The 23,380-nt window shown below is 50.5% G+C and overlaps 2 protein-coding genes across 5 annotated transcripts; one reads left to right on the top strand and one right to left on the bottom strand.

Moving 5' to 3' along the window:
- The first annotated feature begins 3,139 nt into the window (after positions 1 to 3,139).
- PITX3 (paired like homeodomain 3) lies at positions 3,140 to 15,249 on the top strand. Of its 4 annotated transcripts, XM_055560424.1 has the most exons (6): positions 3,140 to 3,357; positions 4,859 to 4,978; positions 11,960 to 12,042; positions 12,864 to 12,997; positions 13,172 to 13,374; positions 13,878 to 15,249. In XM_055560424.1, the coding sequence occupies exons 4-6, from the start codon at positions 12,880 to 12,882 to the stop codon at positions 14,463 to 14,465; spliced, it is 909 nt and encodes a 302-aa protein (XP_055416399.1). In that variant the 5' UTR covers positions 3,140 to 3,357; positions 4,859 to 4,978; positions 11,960 to 12,042; positions 12,864 to 12,879; the 3' UTR covers positions 14,466 to 15,249. The 4 variants fall into 4 exon arrangements, with proteins under 4 accessions (XP_055416399.1, XP_055416402.1, XP_055416400.1 ...); XM_055560427.1 differs by lacking the exon at positions 4,859 to 4,978; XM_055560425.1 differs by lacking the exon at positions 11,960 to 12,042.
- Positions 15,250 to 15,374: 125 nt separating this feature from the next.
- ELOVL3 (ELOVL fatty acid elongase 3) lies at positions 15,375 to 18,563 on the bottom strand. Its single transcript, XM_055560428.1, has 4 exons — positions 18,217 to 18,563; positions 17,196 to 17,327; positions 16,395 to 16,546; positions 15,375 to 16,138 (listed from the first exon to the last, which is right to left on the bottom strand). The coding sequence occupies exons 1-4, from the start codon at positions 18,315 to 18,317 to the stop codon at positions 15,711 to 15,713; spliced, it is 813 nt and encodes a 270-aa protein (XP_055416403.1). The 5' UTR covers positions 18,318 to 18,563; the 3' UTR covers positions 15,375 to 15,710.
- Between the last annotated feature and the right edge of the window lie 4,817 nt (positions 18,564 to 23,380).

Here is a 23,380-nt window from a genome sequence, read left to right as displayed (position 1 = left end):
CAGGAAACTGAGTCCCAGAATGGAAAGATGGCCCCCGTGTTTGTGTATCTAGTTAATGACACAGCAGAGACAAACCTAAGTGTCCTCACCTCTAGCCCAGTTCTTTTTTTCACTGCCCCTCGATACCTCTTACACTTTAGTTTATTAGACTGTGACTTAGCTCTGACCCTCATCCTAAGCCTTGATTTCTTTTGCTCAGTCTCTAGGTCATATCGACTCTTTGCGACCCCATGGACTGCAGCCTGTCAGGCTCCCCTATCCGTGGGATTTCACAGGCAAGAATACTGGGTTCCCATTTCCTTCCCCAGGGGATCTTCCCAACCCAGGGATCGAGCCTGCCTCTCCTGCATCCCCTGCATTGGCAGGCAGATTCTTTCCATTACACCACCTGGGAAGCCCCTGGATACTCTTTACCTATCTGGAAAAAAGCTAATCACACGGGTTAGTCCATATCACCAGTGACAGGAAACTGAAGGCTTTCCTGAAGCCTTAGAAATGATAAAACATCTGAGAGCAAGATGCCCACTGTAGTCTTCACTCTCCTGCCCCTAGTTGCCTCTCCCCTGGCAAGAGATGATAGAAGTGGCTAGGATATTTAGAGTGACCTAGTAGTTTGTATAGAAAGGGGACGGAAGGATGAGTTTTCTCCTTGCAGATTGAATGTTGGAGTTCCTAGCCTATCTGCTTGAGTAAAGCCTAGGTGTCCCTACAGACCTGAAGAGACTGCTAGAAAGATGAAAAAAAATCCAGCTCTCTCTCCCATTTACTCTCATTTATGGATGACTCAAATCTAAGGACGGAGAAGGCAATGGCACCCCACTCCAGTACTCTTGCCTGGAAAACCCCATGGACAGAGGACCCTGGTAGGCTGCAGTCCATGGGGTCAATAAGAGTCGGACAAGACTGGGTGACTTCACTTTCACTTTTCACTTTCATGCATTGGAAAAGGAAATGGCAACCCACTCCAGTGTTCTTGCCTGGAGAATCCCAGGGACAGGGGAGCCTGGTGAGCTGCCGTCTATGGGGTTACACAGAGTCAGACACGACTGAAGCGACTTAGCAGCAGCAGCAGCAAGTCTACGGAAGTTACATTCCTAACCCCATAGGAATGTGGTCTCAAAACCAGACATCCAAAGCCTTGTGCTAGAATCCTCTAATATGGAGAAACCCATCAGACCCGAAGAACTCCTCAGTAGGTCCGTGTACCTACATATGGGGCTCCTGATCTCTGGGTCCAGCTGAAGATCTTGCCTCTTTCACCCAAAGAGAGTCAGAGGCTGATGATACAACCACTGTAGCATCTCTTCCAGCTTACCTCTGAGCCATTTTCCACCTTCATTTGAAAACTTGGATTTGGTCTTCTGACCCTATCACAGATTGAGAGGTCCTAGATAATAAACTGAAAAATCCTCTAAGTAGGCCAAAACTCCCTGCTATCCTATCTCCACTCCTATATACCTCCAGAAATCAATCAACCTAAAAGCATGAATGGAATTGGGTGTTAGAGATGAGGCAAAGAGAAATGATAATGCCCCAGCACCTTCTAACCTCCATTTTACCAAGCAAAACATCTCCCTCTTAGATATTAGTACTGAGTGTCTACATAATGCCTAAGAATAGAAAGATGAGGAAGATATGGTCCTCGCACCCCTAAATCTTAGCATTATAGGGAACAACACATAAACTGATCTCTTCAATATGATGGGTAAGGTAATAGATCTACACACAGGAGGGTTGTGGGAGCAAGAGGCTGGACTTCTGGATAACCTGGGAATTCAGGAAAGGCTTCCCAGAGAGAATGAGGCCTCAGTGGAGCTTAGCAGGGTGAGTAGGAGTTGGCAAAATGAAGAATGTTTAGAAATACATTACTGTTGGAGATATACAGGAAACCACAAGGAGATTGAATATTAAGACAGAATCAGGTCCTGAAACTCTTCTATGCCATGCAAGGGAGCTTAGCCTTTATCCTGATAGCAAACAAGAGCCATTGAAGGGTTTTAGGCAAAGACATGACTAGTCAGATTCACCTTAGGAGTATATTATGTAATAGGGCTTAGGGCCCTCAGGGACACCCTAGCAACTCAGCCTGACTCCACATATTCCTTAGGAAATCTGTCCTATCCTTTGCAACTCCCTAACCTGCAAGCACCAGGCCACACCTTACCCACAGAACTGAACTTGGTATCACCAAGAAGAAGGTAGCCTTGATAAGTCTGGGAGAACATAGCCTATGTAAGATAAGAGAGCAGACTGACAGGGAACTTGCCCAGGTCTCTGAAGAGTGCCCAGGCCAAACCCTGAGATTCAGCTAGAATCTCCTTTAATTTTACAGGGTGGGTGAGGAATAAGGGAATCATAGTTAAGTTACTTGTGCAAGGTCACTTGGCAATGTTGCGACTGATGGCAGGGTTAGAATGCTGTTTTATCTCACTCCAAATTCTCCACGAAGCTACTTTCTTGGAAGAGAGGGGAAAAAGGCTTGGGGGAGGAGTGGCAGCCAAGAAGAGGAAGAGAGAAAGATGCAAGGGAAAAAAGAAAAAGAGGGTCAGAAACAGAAATTAGTCTTTCGAAGTGGCAGGGGACGGAGGAGTGAGACAAACAGAAAAAGCAAAGTGGTGGCGAAGGGAAAAAAAAGAAAGAAAGGCGAGAAGTGGGAGGATTGGAGCTGAGACAAAAGGGCAGAGAGACAGACAGCGACAAGTGGAGAAAATCACCGAAACTTGAGCGGCAACGAAGTCTGAGTGCTGAAACCCCGCGGTCCCGCGGTCTCTCCCGGGCCGTGCGCCTCCCCCCCCCTCCCTCCACCTGGCTCTATTCCCCAGCACCGGTTCCACTTCGCTCAGGGTGGTTGCCTGGCCCCATCTCGCAGCCTACCCGCCCGAGCTCGGTGGGGATACCCAGTTCACGCAGTTCTCCGCGAGCGCGGTTTCAGCCACGTGGGGAGGGGCGTGGCCCAGTTGCTGAGGAGCGCCTCCGATTGGCCGGGGGGCGGGGCTGTTGGCGCCGCGCCGGCCAGACCCCTCCCCTGAAGGCGGGGCCAGAAAATTCACAGCTGGAAAGGGTGGAGCCCCGGCAGTGCAGCTGGAAGGGGGCGGGGCCCGATGCGCGAGGCTAGCCGCTGCTGGCTGGGGGCGCCCTGGGCTGCCATAAAGTGAATGGGCGCTGGCGGGGGGTGGCAGTCCGCGGCGAGGCTTACTCTCTCCCAGCGAGTCCGGGAGCGCCGGAGCGGAGCGGCGGCCCCGGGCTCAGGGGGGCGGCCCCCACCCCGGCCGGGTGCCCGGCCTCTGGCCCCTGCTTGCCCTCCAGACTGCGGCCGCCGCCGCCGCTGCCGGGAGTCTGCCTGCTGCGGGACTCACTGTGAGTGCTTGACCATGCGGGGACAGGGGCTCACCGGGCAGAGGGGCCATGGCCGGACTTCGGGATCCCTAAAACGGGACCTAGGGCGGCTGAACTGTAGAACGGTGCCTGGGGAACAGGTCGAGACTGGGAGAACGGACTGTAGACCTGGGGCCAGGACTTAGAAAAGGGGAAACTTAGAACCAGGACTCGGGGGACCTAGAAGGGGAAGATTCGAGGGATCCGAAGAGAAGTCGGAGTCATGAGGTCAGGACAGGAGCTCTGCGAAGCGGCGCAGCGTTGGGAAACCAATTATCAGGAAGCGCCCTGGGAACCTGGGGCGCGGGGCCGACAGCCCGGGTGCTAAAAGGGTTGTGGCCAGCGGGGGGAGCTGGCGGCGGCCGCCCAGCAAGGGGGCAGTTGGCAATGCCAGACGCCCCCGGGCTGGGTCTCAGACTCCAGGGCCTGGGAGCAGGGGTGTGTTAGTCGCACACGGTTTTCTTCGTAGCTGCTTTGCAGTTGGGATAGGAGCCGTGTTGTGAGAACCCTGCAGCGACCGTGTCAGATGGCCGCTGTGCGGGCTGCAGGGCCGAGGTTAGGTAGTCCAAGTGACCAGACGGCGGGTCTGGCGGGTCCCAGGGCCCTGATGGGTTCCGACCTGGGAAAGCCAGGGAATCGGACGGAATGTCCGCCGCGCGCGGTTCTCAAAGCGGACAGAATGTCCGGGGAAGCTAGGTTGGTCTCTCTAGAGCAGGCGCTGTGTCGGGCAGCGGTGGACAGAATGTTCCTGGCCGAGTGGCATGTTCATTTACCCCGCAGCGCCTGGCCAGGGGCTGCGTGTACGGTGGGGTTCGCTGTGGTGGGTTGCCTAGAATCCCAGTTCACACTTTGCAAACTTGTCTCTCTGCTAGGGGCTGCGGGGCAGGGAGCAGGGACCGAGAGTGAAAGCTGATACTTGGCCTTGGGTTGGAGGGGCACCCGGAGACATTCCCTCTCCAACCTAGATTAGACATGTTCTGAGCATCACCCCGGACTTCCAGAATCCAGATTTGTGGAGAGGGAGCAATGGTGGGACTGCTAGTGGGAACCAAAAGTAGGAAAGGAAGGAATGACTCACAAAGGGCAATGAGGGGGGCAAGGAGGAGCCTAGCACAAGCCCCTGACAGCTTCAGTTCCCTCACAAACTCAGTCACCCCTAATTCCAGTACAGCTGACCAGACACCCCACCCCAGACTCTGCCTGGATTTCAGCAGGCTCGAGTCTCCTTTCCCACAGTAGGCAGGAGCCCAGGCCCAAAGAGAAAACTGCAGCCCTTTAGCAAAGCAAACTCTGGGGTCTTGTTTCCCTTTTCGCTTCCTCAGTCCCACCAATGTCCCCACCACCCTGGTGGCTGAAAGGAGGTGGGAGGGAGACACATGGGATCCAGACACTAGGATCCAACACAGGACCCAGATTGCCCTCCATCTCTGGTTGGGAAGGATGTCTCAGCCCTACCCAACTACCCTATTTGCTTTTCCTACAGCTGGGAGAGGGCCCTGATTTCTTTGGATCCATACAATGACCGCCCACTCTGACTCCAACTCTTTAACCAGAACCCAGTTAAGCTGAAGGGAACAAAGTAGAGGGGACTCTTCTGATCTATGTAAGTAAGCAAACAGCCCGTTTTGCGACTGAGTTTCATGGGGACAAGTGCAGGGTAATATATTCAGCAATGAGTAATCTAAACAAGTGGGTTCCAACCTTTCTCACCCTCACCACACTCCCCATACGTCTTCCCCACACTCCCACCTCCACTCCTTAATTTTAAAGTTCACTTATCACTGGCTAGGACATTGTTTTCCAAACTCTTTTGTCCCTCATCCCTTTTTGATAAATATAGAGTCACATCTCAGTTACTCCCCATCACATTTTGATACCCTTTTCAAGGGGCTTGTGCTCCTATTGTCTTTGGAAAACACTGAAATTATGGGTGAAATGAAGGGATCTGAGTCAGGAACAGAATAGGGAAGGCATTACAGATGGTTCTCTGAAGACCATAGTCCTAGGTTCTGCTTTTGTCAAAAAGGCAATGGCATTATAATAAAGATGGCTGGAAACAAAAGACAGAACCTTCTCTTGTCCCTGCATAAAGCTGTTTAGCTGATTGAATGCCTGGTCACTGGCTCTTAGGAAGAATGTCATGGACCTAGCGAAGGGTCAGAGAATGGTGGCAGAAGGAGGAGCTAGGGGCTGCTGGAGAGAGCAAATTTGAAAGTTTAGGCCTCTGGAAAGTGAGATAGGATGGAAATCCACAAAATAAGGAAAGACCTAGATAAGCAGATTTGTTTGCTCCCCAGATCCTGAAACCAGAGATGAGGGGGCCTCTTATAACTGGAATGATGCAAGCACAGGATGAATGGGAAAATGTTCCTTGGCACACAGTGGGCAGCAAACTTCCCGAGCTCATTTCCAGGGAGGTGGTAAAGGCAGGAAGTAGAAATGGAATCCCTTAAGGGCTTGGAAGGATCAATGCATGTCAGAGCCACAAATGGTTGCTGGGGTGGAGGGGGCGAGGAGTGGCAAGAACTCAGTCCCTGGTCTTAGGAGAACTGGATTAGAACCTCTTCAATCTCTGTGCTGCTGCTGCTAAGTCGCTTCAGTCGTGTCCGACTCTGTGTGACCCCATAGATGGCGGCCCACCAGGCTCCCCCGTCCCTGGGATTCTCCAGGCAAGAACAATGGAGTGGGTTGCCATTTCCTTCTCCAATGCATGAAAGTGAAAAGTGAAAGTGAAGTCGCTCAGTCGTGTCTGACTCTTAGCGACCCCATGGACTGCAGCCCACCAGGCTCCTCCGTCCATGGGATTCTCCAGGCAAGAGTACTGGAGTGGGGTGCCATTGCCTTCTCCGCTTCAATCTCTATAACCATGGACAAATTTATCTTTTAGAGATGAAATGGAATGGTCATTCCTGGCATATAAGATGGTTGTAAGAGTTCAATGAAATGCAAATGGAGAAGAAACACGGAAATAAGAAACATTACTGATATTATTATACTCAAACTGTAGGTCCACTGTAAGCACAGAATCTTCGTTTGGAAGGGTGCCTCTCAAACCTTAGATCAGCCTGCTAGCATCTGTGGTCCAGCCACAGGAAGATTCTCAGTGACAGATGGGACACCCTATCCTAGACTTCAGATGCCACCCACTATCCCCATGCCTCCCTGAGAAGAGTTCTAGGGAACTCCCCAAATGCCTACTCTCTCAGACCAAATATCCTGATCTGATCCCTCCCTGCCTCCAGCTCAAGGATGTGAATATGGGCCCAGAACCCAGGTCCAGGAATGGAGGGCAAGGGAGGCATGCTGGAGCTAAGTTGGGGGTGAGCATAAGAGAAACACACTACCCAAATCTTTTCTTCTCCATTCAATCTAAGTGATGCTTCCTAGCATGTAGGGGAGGCAACTAACCTGAAGATGGCAACCAGGTCCTGAGCTTTGGGAATATCTAGAGTGTCTAGTCTCTGGTCACTGACAGGGACCCATGATGAGTGATAGGGAAACAGAAGAAAAGATGTGGGGTGAGAAAGCCACTCTTAGAACTCTCTCTATTACTTTTCCTCCCCTGAGGCCTTCTTTACTTTTCATCTGTCAGTTAATAGTTTCCCCTTTCCTATTTCTCCCCTGCCCAATCCATTCTGCTCATCATTGCCCAAAAAAGATCCCAAAGATATTGGTTTTAAGTCACTCTCTCTGCTTGGAGCTCTGCTTCTCAGTAGCGGGTTGCGGGGGGCAGTATAGGAGTGGGAGTGGCATGACACTGCAGGCTACACTGGGTCCATCTTCCTGGTGTGGTGATGTCACTTGAAGATGTCTCTTGGAGATTTGAAGAGAAAATATTATTTTTGTATTAAATTATACAGAGTGAAGTAAGTCAGAAAGAAAAATACCAATGCAGTATATTAACACATATATATGGAATTTAGAAAGATGGTAACGATGACCCTATATGCAAGACAGCAAAAGAGACACAGATGTAAATAACAGACTTTTGGGCTCTGTGGGAGAAGGCGAGGGTGGGATGATTTGAGAGAATAGCGTTGAAACATGTATATTATCATATGTGAAATAGATCGCCAGTCCAGGTTCAATGCATGAGACAGGGTGCTCAGGGCTGGTGCACTGGGATGACCCTGAGGGATGGGATGAGGAAGGAGGTGGGAAGGGGGTTCAGGATGGGGGACACATGTACACCCATAGCTGATTCATGCAATGTATGGCAAAAATCACTAAAATATTGTAATTAGCCTCCAATTAAAATAAATAGATTAATTTTTTAAAACAAACATGAATGTGGGATAGAATGCAAAATTTGCTTCCAATTTTAACATAAGGCTGAAGATCTCAAAGAAATTTCATACTGGCGGCAGCTCTTTCAGGTTGTGCCCTTAGTTTCCCATACTATATTCTCTCTTACTAGTCTTAGGGGAGTTTTTCATAGAAAAGCTGAGAATTCTCTAGCTGAACCCCCACCCTTTGCCCCTCATTGGATGCCTCCTCAGCCTGACCTTGTTTTTCTGATGATCTCCCATTGCCCCCATTGAGACCCTGGCTCTTTTATTTAGAAGCTTCCGCTGCCTTTTCTGCCTCTCTAATTTCCAGAGCAGCTACATTCTCTGAGCCCCAAAACTTGATGCCACCTTACACGGGCTTCTGTGTCTCTGAGCTTCCACCATCTGAGAGTCAGGCCCATGCAGTCCATCATTTTATCCTATGCTCTGTTTGCCTCCCCAGACTGTAAGCTCTTAGAAGTTAGGGTCTTGTGCCCTTACTGTTCTTGGGTATCTCCTCTGACCATGGGATTTCCCAGGCAAGAATACTGGGGTGGGTTGCCATTTCCTTCTGCAGGGGATCTTCCTGACCCAGGGATCAAACCTGCATCTCCTGCTTGGCAGGCAGATTCTTTACCACTGAGCCACCTGGGAAGCCCAATCCCTGATTTACCCCTTGATAAAGTAAGTGCATCAAATCACTGATGCCTCCACCTGAGTCTTAGGATTTCCTCTTGGGGCTGTGAACCTTGTCCACGGCTGTCTTCCTTTGCTTTCATTTGCTCACAGCAACTCAGGAGACCAGACAGTGTGGATGCTCAGCATCCCTAATGTACATGAGGCTGTGTCCACTTAAGGGCCTCACTTTTAGTTTCAGGTTCCATCCTGTTTAGGGCTCTCAGATCAGTTCAGTCGCTCAGTCGTGTCCAACTCTTTGCGACCCCATGAATTGCAGCACGCCAGGCCTCCCTGTCCATCACCAACTCCCGGAGCTCACTGAGACTCACGTCCATCGAGTCAGTGATGCCATCCAACCATCTCATCCTCTGTCGTTCCCTTCTCCTCCTGCCCTCAATCCCTCCCAGCATCAGAGTCTTTTCCAATAAGTCAACTCTTCACCTATTCACTAACTTACTGCTGGCTGAGCTGAGCTACAGCATTACAACTCCATCCCCTCTTATCTTCCTTTTCATTCAGTCTCTGCAAGAAAAAGGTTTTCTCCCATTTCAGTTCCAGGGTGTACCTTGTGCCTTGGGCATTGCACTTACAACTACTTGGGGGCTTTCTGGCTATGGCCCTGGTATACCCTTTGTCTTCAGGACAAAAGTGGGTGCACATGGAAGTAACCTTCTTGCCGTAAGTTATGTCCCTTAGAAATCATGGCCTCCCCACTATAGCCTCTCTGCTCTGGGGCAGTCTCTGTTCTCCCACTTTAATTATCTTGGATATTTTGTTCTTACTGTGGTCCATGACAGCTTCCTGTAATTCCATGCTGTATTTCAGAGTCAAAGGTCACCTGCAAGCCCTCTATTCTCCCTAGGGCTGGGATTGTCACCTTGAAACCAGTGGTACTGGGCCATGTATCTATCCCCTGCAGGGCCTGTCAGAAAGGCTGGGGTGGGGCAGGAGGCCCCCCACCCCAAGAGCTGAACTCAGCACCACTGTTATCTCTTGACTCTCTCTGGTCTTTCCTGGTATGTCCGACCAGCATCAACCAAACCTGTGGCTTCTAGACCTATTGCTTATCCCTGTCCACTGAGTGAGGCGAAGTCCCTGGCTGCAGTCCCAACTCCCCAGCTTCCCGACCTCCAGCAGTTTGGGGGAGCTTAATCCTCAGCCAGCCTGTCTCCAGCTCAGACAACAGCTTGGCGCCCCCAGCCTCTGCCTGACCAGCCCACTGGACACAATCTGCTAGAGGCCTCTGCCCCCACCCTCTCTCTCTCTGTTGCCTGCTTGGCATTAGTGTTCCTGCCTTTTCAGCTTCACAGGCAGGGCCCTTCTCAGCCGCCTTTCCTCTTGCTGCTATTACTAACGCAGTCAAGAGTCTGAAGCCTTCATTCTTTCCTCTCCTACCCATCCCGGGTCCCTAGATTAGCTCCCAGTTTGGGCTACTCCACCCATGTGGCTGTTTCCTTATTGACTGGGTCCACTTTTAGGTTTCAAACAGAGTGCTCACAACACACACATGCATCCCTCTCTAAAATCTAGCATACTCACCTTTATTCACAGAGCAATTTTTCACTGGGAGACAGAAGCTAGGGAGGTGAACCAGTCAAGCAAAGGCAGAGACAAAAATGATCCCTTATTTCTGACTCTATCCTGAGCACCTTACTCAATGCCTAGCTCATAGAAGGTGCCCAACCTTCTCATTTCAATAAATGATAAAAAAACTTGGATAGAGTTTGACCCCTACTCATTTTTAAATGTTATGTTTTATTTTAACCTCTTCACAATACTGAAGAGAGGTAGAGAAGGAATTATAATCTTACTTTTACAGATGAAAAGAACATGCCCAGAGAGGTAATTTGCCAAGGACCCACAGCTAGTAAATTGAGGATCCAGGACATGAACTCAGATCTTTTGAATCTAAACTTAGTTTCTTTGCGGTATACCAGATTACTTTCCTGGGTCAGGGCAGGATTGGGGGGGGTGCTCATCACTTTCTGCCCCCACTACGACCCCATCCTATTCTTCCAGCATTCTCATACCTTCCCCCACTCAGCCAAACAGGCTATCCCCAGCAGCCACTGAGCGTAGACCACTTCGCTGGCTCCTCGGGCTTCCTCCTCCCCCACAGAGTCCTTAGTTCCTGGGACTGAGAGCTGAGGTTCCAAGGGGCCAGGAAGGGGGAGGGGGGATAATGGCTAGCTCCAAAACAGCCGAGGCAGCTGTCCCTGTCACAGAGAGAGGAGACTGTGTGACGGTGTGTGTCTGTCTGCCTGAATGTGGGGGCACATGTGTGGGAGAGAGTGTGTGTTTGTATGCCTCTAGCTCCAAGTCCAAGTGCTTATTTTGTCTGAGAGGGGGCCTGTATTTGTCTGCATGTGTGTCTGTCTGTCTTTGGGAACACACAGCCTGAACTCTGCTTTCTCAGTCTCGTCTTTTATTCTGGCCCTTATCTTTCCTCACTCTGCCTCCCTCTGCTGAAATAAAGGGTGAAACCAAGACACAGGTATGGAATGCTGGGGGAAGGGGGAGTTTGGAAAATGGGAAGTCTGGAGCCAAAGCAGACTGGAAGGATGAATGGCAATGGTGGAATTCAGCTTTTCCTACAGGCAAACCCAACTGTCCTTCTTTTCCCAGCTCTGCATTGCTCTTGTGGGCCTCTGGAGAAGTCAAGGGTGTGGTTTGCAATTTTGAGGGCATCTTAGGGTATGAAGAGATTTCAGAGCACCCCTTTTTCCACCTGTTAGTTCTAAGCCTCCACAGCTACTTGGGAAGAGCTACTAGTCCAGGCTGCTCCAGGTCCCTCCCAAGGGCCTCTCCCTTTTATGGGAGCATCATCAGCCCAGTCCTAAGCCTCTGACTCTGTCCTCAGACCTGGAAGGCGAGGGAAGCTGAGCCCTCCCATCCCTGGCCTGACTTCTCTCCTTCCTTTGGGGTTCCCTTCAGCCCTGCTTCTCCAACCCTAGGAAAGGGTCTAAGGTCTAGTCCTCTCTGCCTGTGGAAAGAACAAGGACTGTTTCTCAGCCTCCTGCCTTGACCTCTGTCCCACTCAAACTAGCTTGGTGGGGGGGGGGGGTGGAGGGGCAGCTGTCATGTCTGAGCTGGTTGAAGGGGGCATTACCATGTGCAAATACAGGCCACTGCCCATCTGCGCCTCTCTTAGAAAGGCTCCTAATCAATTCAGAGCAGCCAAGTGACACACGTCTCTATCTGGGCTAATCCGCCACATTAATGCCACCTTGCACAGCCTGCATTAAGTCCCTCTTAATGGGGAGGCAGATGGACCCCCCCTACATAGCTCTTCACCCCTGCTCCTTGGTCCTTAGCCTCCATTGGTTCTCCTCTGACCAAGAGGCATCTGGAGTCTTGAGTCCCACTAGTGCCCCTTTCCCTTCCTCCCGCCAGAGGGGGCCTCGGAGAGCTAGCAGAAAGGGGGACCCTGCAGGGGGAGACCTGGAGGAGGACCCAGGCAGGCTCCTGGGCAATGTCAGGAGAGATTTGGCATGGGGAGTAATGGTCAGAAGTGGCTTTTAAGAAACCTACACCCACAGCCTGAGGTGGGACTTCAGGAGGGCGTGGGAGAGAGTGGTAACTCGTGGGGTGCAATGTACAGAAGCAGACAAGATTCTTAAACTTGTTTTTGATCCTAGAACCCTTTCTTCAAATGAAGTCTCTCAAGAAAGCATAAATAAAACCGACGAAAGCAGGGCTGCTCTAGTTGAAGCTGACCTGAGTAAGATCAGGCTAGATTTCTTTTTTTTTTTTTTTTTTTTCAGGCTAGATTTCTATCTCTGAGGTTAGCTCTGAGTTCCAGTCCCTGAGGGAGTTTGCGGGGCAGGGAGGACCCCAAAGAACACAGTTTGAAAAAGCAAACAAAAGCATATCTTAGGAATCTCACAGACCTGATTCAGATCATAACTCTACTACTTACAAACTTTGTGATCTTCATCATTACTTCATGTCTCAGTTTCCACGCCTGAAAAAGGGTGATCATACCTAACATTGATCCATTCTTGTGAAGAGAGATAATGAGGTGAAGGCACATAGTTAGTACTCATAAATGATAGCAGTGATTCTCCTTACAGGGAAAGTATCAGGTCTGGTTCAAAATCAAATCCATCCCACAGGAGAGTGAATAACACAGGTTCAGACTGGCTGAGAGGCACGTTTGAGTTTATGGGGATATTGGGCATTCGTGTGAGAGGGAATTTGATTTTTTAAGGATGTGGTGTGTGGTATGCAATGTGCTATAGTGAGGTTTTCACTAATTCAATGATTATTGAACACCAACTGCACCAGGCAGGTTTCTAGATGCCCAGCATGGAACAAATCAAAATCTAGTGTGTATAACTGTGTATGAAACCTCTGAGTAGGCACCTTTCCCCACTTAGGCTGCTGTTTCCCCATTCTAACCTAGGGCACCTCAGATTAGAAGGGTAGCTTTATGTCGGTGGTTGAGAAAGGGGAAGATGGGGAAGCACTTCTGTACTGGGAACGAGATAACCTGGAGATTTTATTCCCATTAACCTGGTCTGTGTCTTCTCTTACCTTCAGAGTTCTCGAGCCCCCAATGGAGTTCGGCCTGCTGAGCGAGGCAGAGGCCCGGAGCCCGGCCCTCTCGCTGTCAGATGCGGGCACCCCCCACCCCCCACTCCCCGAACACGGCTGCAAGGGCCAAGAGCACAGCGGTGAGCGCGTCCCCTTCTGGGGGTGGGGGAAATAAAAGCTCCATCCCTAACCGGGTGGGACCCGGGAGTGGGAGCCCGGGTGCGAGGTGGGGGGCGGCCTACGGAGGAAGTCCCCGAGCCAGGGAATCCGCGCAGGCAAGGATGTGCTGTGACAGCCCCCACCCCGGCTCCCAGATTCGGAGAAGGCCTCGGTTTCGCTGCCCGGCGGCTCCCCGGAAGACGGCTCGCTAAAGAAAAAGCAGCGGCGGCAGCGCACGCACTTCACCAGCCAGCAGCTGCAGGAGCTGGAAGCGACCTTTCAGAGGAACCGCTACCCCGACATGAGTACGCGCGAAGAGATCGCCGTGTGGACCAACCTCACCGAGGCCCGCGTGCGGGTACGCACCCCCGGCGGTCTCCCTCCACCACCACCCTCCCCTCCACCTGGGCCTCCCTCTCGCGGGCCGCTCAGCAAGCAGCTTCGGAAACGGTCGCCTGTAGTTCTGCCCAGCCTTCCTCCGACCCAAAATCCGACGTCCCTCGCCCAGGCCCGCTGCCCCCACGGCCTTCTTTCCACCAACCTCCAATCTCTTCTCTTCCTCCACCCTCTCACCCTAGACGGAGCGCTTCTTCTCCCTTGGCACTATCTCTGGTTCTTCTCTTCACCTCTCCTAGACCCCTCCTGCTGCCCTCGCCACCCCCCAATACTGTCACCCCCGACTCCGTCCCGCATGCGCTCCTCCCCAACCCCGTGCCGTTGCTCCACCACCCCATTCTCCTCCAGCCATCTTCTTTATACTCCGCCCGGACCCGGACCCCGCTTGAATCCCCCACCCGGGCGACCGGTCCACCAGCCGCCTTGGGGGTCCGGGTCCTGACGACCTTCCTCCCACGCCCGCAGGTGTGGTTCAAGAACCGGCGCGCCAAGTGGAGAAAGCGCGAGCGCAGCCAGCAGGCGGAGTTGTGCAAGGGCGGCTTCGCGGCGCCGCTCGGGGGGCTAGTGCCGCCCTACGAGGAGGTGTACCCCGGCTACTCTTACGGCAACTGGCCACCCAAGGCCCTCGGCCCGCCGCTCGCCGCCAAGACCTTCCCGTTCGCCTTCAACTCGGTCAACGTGGGGCCTCTGGCTTCGCAGCCCGTCTTCTCGCCACCCAGTTCCATTTCCGCCTCCATGGTGCCCTCGGGCGCGACCGCCCCAGGCACCGTGCCTGGGCCCGGGGCCTTGCAGGGCCTAGGCGGGGGGCCCCCCGGGCTGGCTCCGGCCGCGGTGTCCTCCGGCGCCGTGTCTTGCCCTTACGCCTCGGCCGCAGCCGCAGCCGCCGCCGCCGCCTCTTCCCCCTACGTATATCGGGACCCGTGTAACTCGAGTTTGGCCAGCCTGAGGCTCAAGGCCAAACAGCACGCCTCTTTCAGCTATCCCACCGTGCCGGGGCCGCCGCCGGCCGCCAACCTCAGTCCGTGCCAGTATGCTGTGGAACGGCCCGTCTGAAGGGCGCTGCCCGTCGATCATCCCTGAGGGTGGGGCGGTAATTCACAGCCTCGACGGACTGGGGTTGTTTTGACTGGCTTGCCCCCGCCCTCGGGGTCTGAGAGGAGAGCTGGGCAGTCGGGGTTGGGGAGGCGGCCGGCTCAGGAGAGAGCCTTCCCCCACTCCCAGGCCTGAGGGGCGGACTGCACCCTTAGTCCGAGACCCTGGGACTAAGGCCAGGAACAGGGACCAGTTCCCCGGGGGCCAATTCACCTTTGGCCCACCTCGCCTTCTCCAGACTCCCTCTCCCTGGTTTTCAAAGATAAATGAAATAAACGTGCGCGGACTGTCAGAGGCCTGGTGATTCAGAGTTGCGGTTGAGCTCCCTCCCCTTATCCTTCCTCATTTTTAAAGGAGAGCTGGGTTTACAGGAAAGATGTGCGGGTCGAGGCTTCTAGAGCTTCAGTCCTCAACCCCTCAACCCCAGGATGGAGAGGCCTGGGGATTCCCGGAGCCAAGCGGCGCCCGAAGCGTGCGTGTCTGTGTAGGTGTGTATGGCTTGGACAAAGCTGGTACTGCAGCGCCGCCTCGTGGTCTCATGGAGGATAACTGGAAGGTCAGCTTTGACGTCAAGTGTCAATTCTGGAACTTAGGAAGCCTACGACTTTAGAAATTTACTCCACCTTTGCGCATCTGTTTCTCACTGTTCCTATGAGGGGCTTTTGCCTCTAACAGCAATAAAATTCTGGTCTGTAACAGACATTTATTAAGTGCCTAACAGGCCTAGGATTCTTATTGAATGTCTCTGTGTGTGACTCTCAGCCTTCCACACACTGTTGTAAGCTTCTCACCCACTCATCATCCCACTGCCAGCGGCCCTCCTCCATCACAGCAGTCCCCTCCTTCCTGTAAATCCCCAAACCCTGAAAACCTTGTTGGAATCTTTAATTAAAAAACAGAGCAAGAAGGAGAAAGATTTCTGGAAACATAAATAACTCAGTTTGGGGGAGCCTCCTTAGTCCCACCCCCATCCCAGGGCCTGCTTGGCCTTCACATTAACAACAGAAACATCAAAGTACTAGATCATATCCCCACCCCAGGGGTGATACTTCTTGACTGTCATCATCTCCTGCCACCTTGGAGTATACATCCCATGGGGAAACCATACAGGAAAGGCTTCCTAATCATTCCCTCAAACCTAAGCTCAGCCCCTCAGTCCCCTGGGGAGGAGAGAGGGCTTGGGGCTTCTTCTCTTTCTCCAACTGTTTACTGGCTCTTGGTCTTGGCTTTGATCCTGGGAATTATGTAGTTTTGGTGGAAGAACTTGGCAAAAAGAACGAAATAGGTTGCATACAAGATGAAGGACCAGAAGAGGTGTTCCTCTGTGGTGTGGCATCCTTTTTCCTGTCTCCAGATGTAAGCCAGGATACAGACAGTGGCTCCTATAAACATCTGCAGGATCTGCAGGCTGGTGACGAGCATGGGAAACCAGCTGGGGGACTTCACTTTGGCAGCCTTCAGAGTGTAGTAGGTGTACATGACGGCATGTACACCAAAGTTCATGGTCATGAACCAGCCGCCTGCAGCCACCTTGTTCTTGTATCCGAAGCTCGAGTACACCAGCACTGTGCTGTGGTGGTACCAGTGCACAAAGATGAGTGGCCGCTTACGCAGGATGATGAAGGCCGTGTCTCCTGGGAGATGAGGAGTCATAGCTAACATATCACCTAGTGTTGGGATCACCCTCTGAACTTGATGTGGGGGCACATGGGGAATTTTCAGGACAGGGAGAGGGGTCTTTATGGCAGAGAATCTGAAGAGGGGCTTGGGTGAGAGGTGTTTTTAGGACCCAGGGGTGGGGAAGGAAGTCTCCATGTGATGGGTAAAGGGGAGGGCCTGTGGAGGGATGCAACTGACTGGACACCAGAGAGACAAACCCTTGCCACTCACCAAGTTCAACGACCTTGCTGAGAACAAACAGGAAGGACCAGAATTGGATTATGGGACTGTCGATGAAGGTGGTGAAGCATACAGTTTGCTTTGGGCTCCCCCTAAGTAGCACGGCCCCCATGTAGCCCCACACCCTCAGTGTCCCGAAGATACTGAAATGGAACAGAGGAAAAGGGTGAAAGGGTCATTCCCAGGCACCTTAACCCTTGGCCTGGTCAAGTCACTGATCCAAGTTCCACCACCTCCCCACCCTTCCAAAGGGGTCACAGCTTCTGAGATCCCAATGCCAACCTGGTAAAGCCAACCAGTAATCTAGAAAATAGAAGACATGAAGGCTGGGGAGGGACCAGGGAGTGCTAGAGGCTGAGACTGAAAACTGAGCTAGGGAATAGGGTTCATAGGATGGGTAGGAGCCTGGAAGGAGACAGGTGGCAGGATGGGGGTAATCAAAGGAGTTTGGGGGGAATATGGGAAGAAGGGGCTGGGGAAGTTATTGGAAGGTCTTGGGAGAGAGTGTTAGATGCAGAGTATTAGAGGCTGGGGAAATTGTTGGAATTATCCAGACTCAATGAGCACAAGAGGTCTCATGAGAGAGAGCAGAGACTACTAGTCTAGGAACTGGAGAAGAAGGAAAACAGGAGAGTGGAACCTGGGGAGAGGAGTCAGAGCTGAGAGAACAGAATAAGGAGAGAGTTAGGAGGCAACTTGGGCAGTTGATGCAATTGAGGTTTTTAGAAAGCTCTTAGGGATAGAATGAGGGTCTAGGGTCTATAAGATAGGTTGGAGTGGGGAAAGTCTTACCTGAAGACTGCAAGGCAAAAGGACCAAAGGATGAGAGGTCCCTGCAGGTTGAAGCCCTTCCGTGCCTTCATGTAGTTTTGCCCCACGAAGATGAGCAGTAGGTAGATCAGAGCTATGGCGAATGAGGTTGTCCTGGCAGGCAGAAGGCAGAGTGGATGGGCTTATGGGTGGGAGCTGGTTAGAGGAATGTCCACTCATCTCCAGGTCAGTGCTCTGGATTGAAATTCTACTTCTGCCACTTACTAGCTGTGTGACACTGGAAAACCTACTTCCTTCTCTGAGCATCAGTTTCCTTATTTGTAAGGGGGGAATAATACTCCTCTCCTGACAGTGTTAATATATGTAAAGTACTTTACATAGGGCAGCACCTATAACCAAGGTTCCTGGGGTTGGGAGTGGGTGACAGCTGCTGGTCCATTTCTAGAAGCAACCCAAAGCTGTGATTTACAAAAAATGTGGCAACAGCTTCTGCCTGGTTGGTCATAGCAAATTGGCTGGAGCTCTGAGGGGCTCTAGGGCAAAGTCTGAGGAAATTTTGGAAGAGTAACCAGATTTTGCCTCCTTCTCCACAGCATGGATGATGGAACATTTGAGGAACAAGATGATAACTGTGAAGAGCAGTCTTCCAGCATCAGCCCATGCTCGCATGCGCACACATGCAGCCACAAAGGATGGAGAGTCGTCTATAAGGTGGGTGGGAGTAGGAGTTCAGATCAACCCCAGTCTTCAGAGACCAGTTCTCACTACACTTTTCCCCGCTTGGTTTCTGTCTCCTCCCAAATTCTTCATCCCATCCTCTTATTCCTGCTTTTCTTTCTCACCTCTTTGAGGTGCCACACTACCTGTATGTACCTTGGACAACAGGGACGTGAAGCCAGTACTGGGGAATCCAATACCTTTGCTCCTTAGCAAAATCTCTGTGGGCATTCTGTCTCGCCCTCCCCCATTCCACCAATCCCCCCAAATAGCGGTCATCAGAGTTGGGCCCCTAACATGGCCCTTCCCCTTCTACAGGTCTCACCAGTACTCCTCCAAAAAGGGCCTCATGTTCCGGAACAGCTCGAAGTTGTAGGGCTGGAACATCTGCTCTATTTCATCTGAGGTATTCACGGTTGTGACCATTTCGTTTTGCAGACGCTGAGGTCGGGAGCTGGACGAGAGCTAGGGGACAGAGGATGGAGAGAACCTTGGGGGCAGGACTGACTAGACCCGCGGCAAGGAACTCCGCGGCAAGCCAGAGCCTCAGATGCAGGCACGTGCGCTGCAGTCCAGCCGGCTTCCACAGCCGCGGCCACTGCAGTATATAATGAGAAATTGCAAAGCAGCGGTCCTAGGCGCGCCGCGGCCCCCTCCTTGCTCCCGGCCTTCATCCAATCGCGACAAAGATGCGCCCCGGTCCCGCCCCTGGGCTGCAAGCCACTCTCTGATTAGTCATTCTTAAGGGCAGCGCCCCAGAGGCCTCCCACTACCTTAGGCCTTCGCCACGCCCACCCTCCCATCTTTTTCTCGCCCACCTTCCCATCCTTTTCTCGCCCACCTCAACTCTGACCTGCTTAGTTTAGCCGCTGTGGCTTTGGGGTTACTGGGATGTGACAGGCTTCTCCTGGCACTGCCAACTATAACCTTTGCCTCAGTTGGTTTCAGTTCTGACCTATCTGGCAATGAGGAGAGAATGAAGGTGTCCTCCGTTTCTCTAGTGCCCCCATTCGGAGATAGGGTGTCAGTTTCCCGCCTCCCCGAGACCCTGGGAAAACCAGGCTGGGGATGAGGATGGGTCAGGCAGGGGAAGGGGCAGCAAAGAGCCCTTCCCGTAGGCCCTCTGCTTCCTTCTGGTCTGCAGTTGTAAGTGGGAGGGAGATGAATTGTAACGAGTTTTATTGTCGAGGTAGTTGGTGTTGGTGTTTGGAGAGTTGGTTGTTGAGGCTGTGGTTTCTTTACAGTTTCCTGAATTCCTGCCGGCTCCAGCCTGATACTCAGTAATAACCCTGGGAAGGAAGTGGGGTCACCCTCTGGGCTTCTGGGATTATTGTCTTCAGGCTTCCTGGAGACTGCCAGGGGTTTATAAAAGAGGAGGTGCTGCTCCTCTCCCAGTATCCTGAGGTTCTTCCCTAGTCTGTGTTTATCAAATCTACGTTTTCCTTGCCTGTGAACCCAGCCCCAAATAAATAAACATTAAAAAAATTTTAAGGCCTTACTCATCTGTCCCTTATTTCTGTCCTAGACTTTATGAAAATGAGGGGGAAATACAAGGCTTGAAGGCAGTTTGAGAAACGATGGAGATATGCAAAACGAATGCTAAGAGAAATAAATACAAAATATTTAAAATCATGAAGTGGCTATAAATAGTTATGTGCAGTAAGCCCACAGGCTCTGTAGCCAGAGGACCTAGGTAGGAATTCCAGTTTCACTTCTCAGCTACTGTATGAGCTAAGGGTGAGTGGGAAGTCCTGCCATGCTAGCTCAATGTCCCCCAGGTACATCCCTTTGTCTCTGTTTTGTGTCATCTCTCACCTGGTTACTACAGCCAGCACCTCTTCATAATTAGTTGACACTTTCTTCTCTGATATACCATTTTCTATTGCATTAGGGGAAAAAAACAGTACCCAAACCTGGCATATCACCAACCCCAGAGCCACTGACCCAGTGCCTGCATGTATGCTAAGTCACTTCAGTCGTGTCTGACTCTGTGCAACCCCATGGACTGTAGCTCGCCAGGCTCCTCTGTCCATGGGATTCTCCAGGCAAGAATACTGGAGTAGGTTTCCATGCCCTCCTCCAGGGGATCTTCACAACCCAGGGATCAAACCTGAATCTCTTAGATCTCCTGCATTGGTAGGTGAGTTATTTACCACTAGCGCCATCTGGAAGACCCCTCTGACCCAGTGTGGCCTCAAACCATACTTTGAAAACCACTTCTTTCTGTCCTCTCATCCAAAAGAAGTTTCTAAAACCTAAATTGGATCATGTTACTTTCCTGCTTAAAACCTTTTGTGGTTCTGGATTGCTTCACACATAGCCCGACACTCAGAAGGTGATCAGTGCACATTTGATGGATTAATGAACAAACAAAAGAATGAGCATTGCAAGAATAATTCCACCTAGGGACTTCCCTGACAATCCAGTGGTTAATACTCTGCACTCCCAATGCAGGGAGAGCAGGCTGGTTAGGAACTAAGATTCCACACGCCACACATGCAGCCAAAAAAATTAAAAAAAAAAAAAATAAAAAGAACATAGGTGTGACCACTTGTTGAGATTTTTACCAATTAAAAAATTTTTTCTTAAAAAAGAAAAGAATTCCACATAGGTATTACAAGACCTGGATTCAAATGCCTGTACGTATTAACTAGTTCCATGATTCTAGGCAAGTTACCTAACCTGAGACTCACATTCTTCATCAATAAAATGTTGAGAGTCACACTTGCCTGTCTGCCTCACAAGGTTGGGGTCGGTATACAAGTCAGATAACGTCAATGGAAGGATACTGTGGGGACTTCCCTCATAGTCCAGTGGTTAAGAATCTGCCTTCCAACACAGGGGATGAGGTTTGATCCCTAGTCAGAGAACTAAGATCTCACATACCTTATGGCAACTAAGCCCAAGTGCTGCAATGAGAAAGTTAGTGCACCACAATGAAGACTCAGTGCAGCCAAAATAAAATAAACGAGTAAATAAATAAAATGAAATTTAACATTTTTTACAAAGAAGGGATACTGGGGACTAGATACAAGGGAATGTCAGGGTGAATCATTTGGGGAGGTTTACAAATGCATGTAGAATATGTATATTCAGTTCTGGGTTTCTCTCAAATATTTTACATTGCTTTTATCTGTGAAGTTTAATGGTAAGACTTGAGTGAGAGGTGTGTGTAAGAGCAGAAGAAGAAACACCTCCAGAAATTATTTCCTAGGGGAAACCCTCCCTGACCTTTGGAGTTGGTCTGCTACCCCTGTTACATATAAATTGCTCTCAAAGCATGACATTTCTTTCTTTCAATTGAAGTCACTCAGTCATGTCCGACTCTTTGAGACCCCATGGACTATAGCCAACCGAGCTCCTCTGTCCATTGGATCTTCCAGGCAAGGGTACTGGGGTGGGTTGCCAATTCCTTCTCCAGCAGATCTTCCCAACCTAGGGATTGAACCCAGGTTTCCTGCATAGTAGGCAGACGCTTTACCATCTGAGCCACCAGGAAAGCAAAGAAGAGAGTGGCCCATACGGGGACTCATTTCATTCAATGAGAGCTTATAATTATGATTTCTTGTTTAACACTTGTTTCCCCCACTAGTCCTTGAGCTCCATAAAGGCAAGGAACATGTCTACCTCTTATTAACTACCAAAATTGCTGTTTAGTCGCAAATTCATGTCCAACTCTTTGTGACCCCATGGATTATACCCCGCTGGACTCCTCTGTCCATGGGATTTCCCAGGCAAAAATACTGGAGTGGGTTGCCATTTCCTTCTCCAGGGAATCTTTCTGACCCAGGGATCGAATCTGCATCTCCTACATTGGCAGGCAGATTCTTTAGCCACCAGAAACATCTTTCTAAAACATACATTAGCTCCTGTCATTCCTCTTTAAGAACAAAATATTTGAGACTTTCCTGGTGGTCCGGTGGTTAAGAATCCACCTTCCAGTGTGGGGGGACAGGAGTTCCATCCCTGGTTTAGGAACTAAGATCCCACATTCTGTGAAGCAACTAAGCTCCTGTGCCACAACAAAGACTGCGTGTATCACAACCAAGACCCAATGCAGCCAAATAAATAAATACTTTTTTTAAAAAAAGAACAAAAATTCTTCAGGACCAAGGTCAGATTCCCAAGGTTAGTCCTGACTCTTCCTTTCCAGCCAATGTCCCATCATTCCTCAGCTCCAGCATCCTGTGTCTTAGCTATAATGGAAAAGTCACAGCCCCATTACACAAGCACCATATTATCAGACTTTTCAACCTGTTGACCTCTCTTCATATTGTCCCCTCTCCCCATACATCATTTTCTCACCTGGACAAATCTTATTCAGCCCTAGCTCTAAAGTCACCTACCCTGCAAAAGCCTAATCTTTTTCAGGCAGAGTCAACCCTTCCCTTCTTTGTCTTCCACCCACAAGCCTTTCCCCAAGCAGTTTGCCAGGACTGTGCTTCTACTGAGAGAGTACAGCTACTCTTATATTTCCTATACTATCCTGGTTCCCCCACCCTATTCCAAAGGATCATTTTTATTAGGTCACTGCCCCTTTGAGGGATGTACACAGCTCCTAGCACAGAGTGGACACTCAGAATGTCTGTTGCTTTGAATCGAGTAGGCATCTAACAGGATAAACAAGTAATAAACAATATATTTATTTTTAAAAGGACTCAACTTCCTTAGTAATTAGGGAAATACAAATTAAAGACTGTAAGTATAGTATGGTTCCAATTAACAACCATTAAACCAAGTAAAAATTAGATACCCAACGCTGGTCCAAGCTTTGGGAAACAGATATATTCACACCTGTCTAGGGGCCAGGTAATAATCCTTCTAGAGGCATACTTAGGTAACACTTGGCAAGAGCCAACTGGCTTTCTTTTGACCCATTCTCTCATCTAGGAATTTAAAACCCAGTGAAATAGAATAAAAGAAAAAAAATCTATATGTACTAAAACACTTACATCATTGGGACTCAAAAAAGCTGCAAACAACCCCATAATGAAAGCTTAAATTATTAAATACTAGTATTATAAAACAGCTTGCTGCTGCCAGAACATGGAGAAACACAAAACCATGTTTACAAAGTAATGTGAAAGAAAAACAATATTTAAAACTATATAGCCCAACAACTATTGAGCCTGTGCTCTAGAGCCCAGGAGCTGCAACTGCTGAGCAACGTGCCACAACTACTGAAGCCCGTGCACCCTTGAGCCTGTGCTTCAAAACAAGAGAGGTCTCTACAGTGAGAAGCCTGTGCACTGCATCTAGAAAGTAGCCCCCACTCACCACGACTAGAGAAAAGCCCATGAAACAATGAATACCCAGCACAGCCAATACATAAATTATACACACACACACACACACACACACACACACACACACCTGTATGGCCCAGCAGCATGGTGATCCTGCTACTAAAGCAAATAATGATAGCTCGTCTCAGATGATGCCTGATGTTAGCATGCAACAAAGCACCATGTTTCCCCACCCTCATGTGC

Source organism: Bubalus kerabau, chromosome 22, assembly GCF_029407905.1.
Source record: "Bubalus kerabau isolate K-KA32 ecotype Philippines breed swamp buffalo chromosome 22, PCC_UOA_SB_1v2, whole genome shotgun sequence".
Lineage (NCBI taxonomy): Eukaryota > Metazoa > Chordata > Mammalia > Artiodactyla > Bovidae > Bubalus > Bubalus kerabau.
This window is presented reverse-complemented; position numbering and strand designations above follow the sequence as displayed.

Coding starts and splice junctions, on each gene's coding strand:
- ELOVL3 (XM_055560428.1), bottom strand. CDS start 18,317: ATGGTCACAACCGTGAATACCTCAGATGAAATAGAGCAGATGTTCCAG. Junction 16,547..17,195: donor TTTTGCCTTGCAGTCTTCAG/GTAAGACTTTCC, acceptor GTTCCATTTCAG/TATCTTCGGGACACTGAGGG. Junction 16,139..16,394: donor CAGCAAGGTCGTTGAACTTG/GTGAGTGGCAAG, acceptor CTCATCTCCCAG/GAGACACGGCCTTCATCATC.
- PITX3 (XM_055560426.1), top strand. CDS start 12,880: ATGGAGTTCGGCCTGCTGAGCGAGGCAGAGGCCCGGAGCCCGGCCCTC. Junction 12,998..13,171: donor CAAGGGCCAAGAGCACAGCG/GTGAGCGCGTCC, acceptor CCCGGCTCCCAG/ATTCGGAGAAGGCCTCGGTT. Junction 13,375..13,877: donor TCACCGAGGCCCGCGTGCGG/GTACGCACCCCC, acceptor CCACGCCCGCAG/GTGTGGTTCAAGAACCGGCG.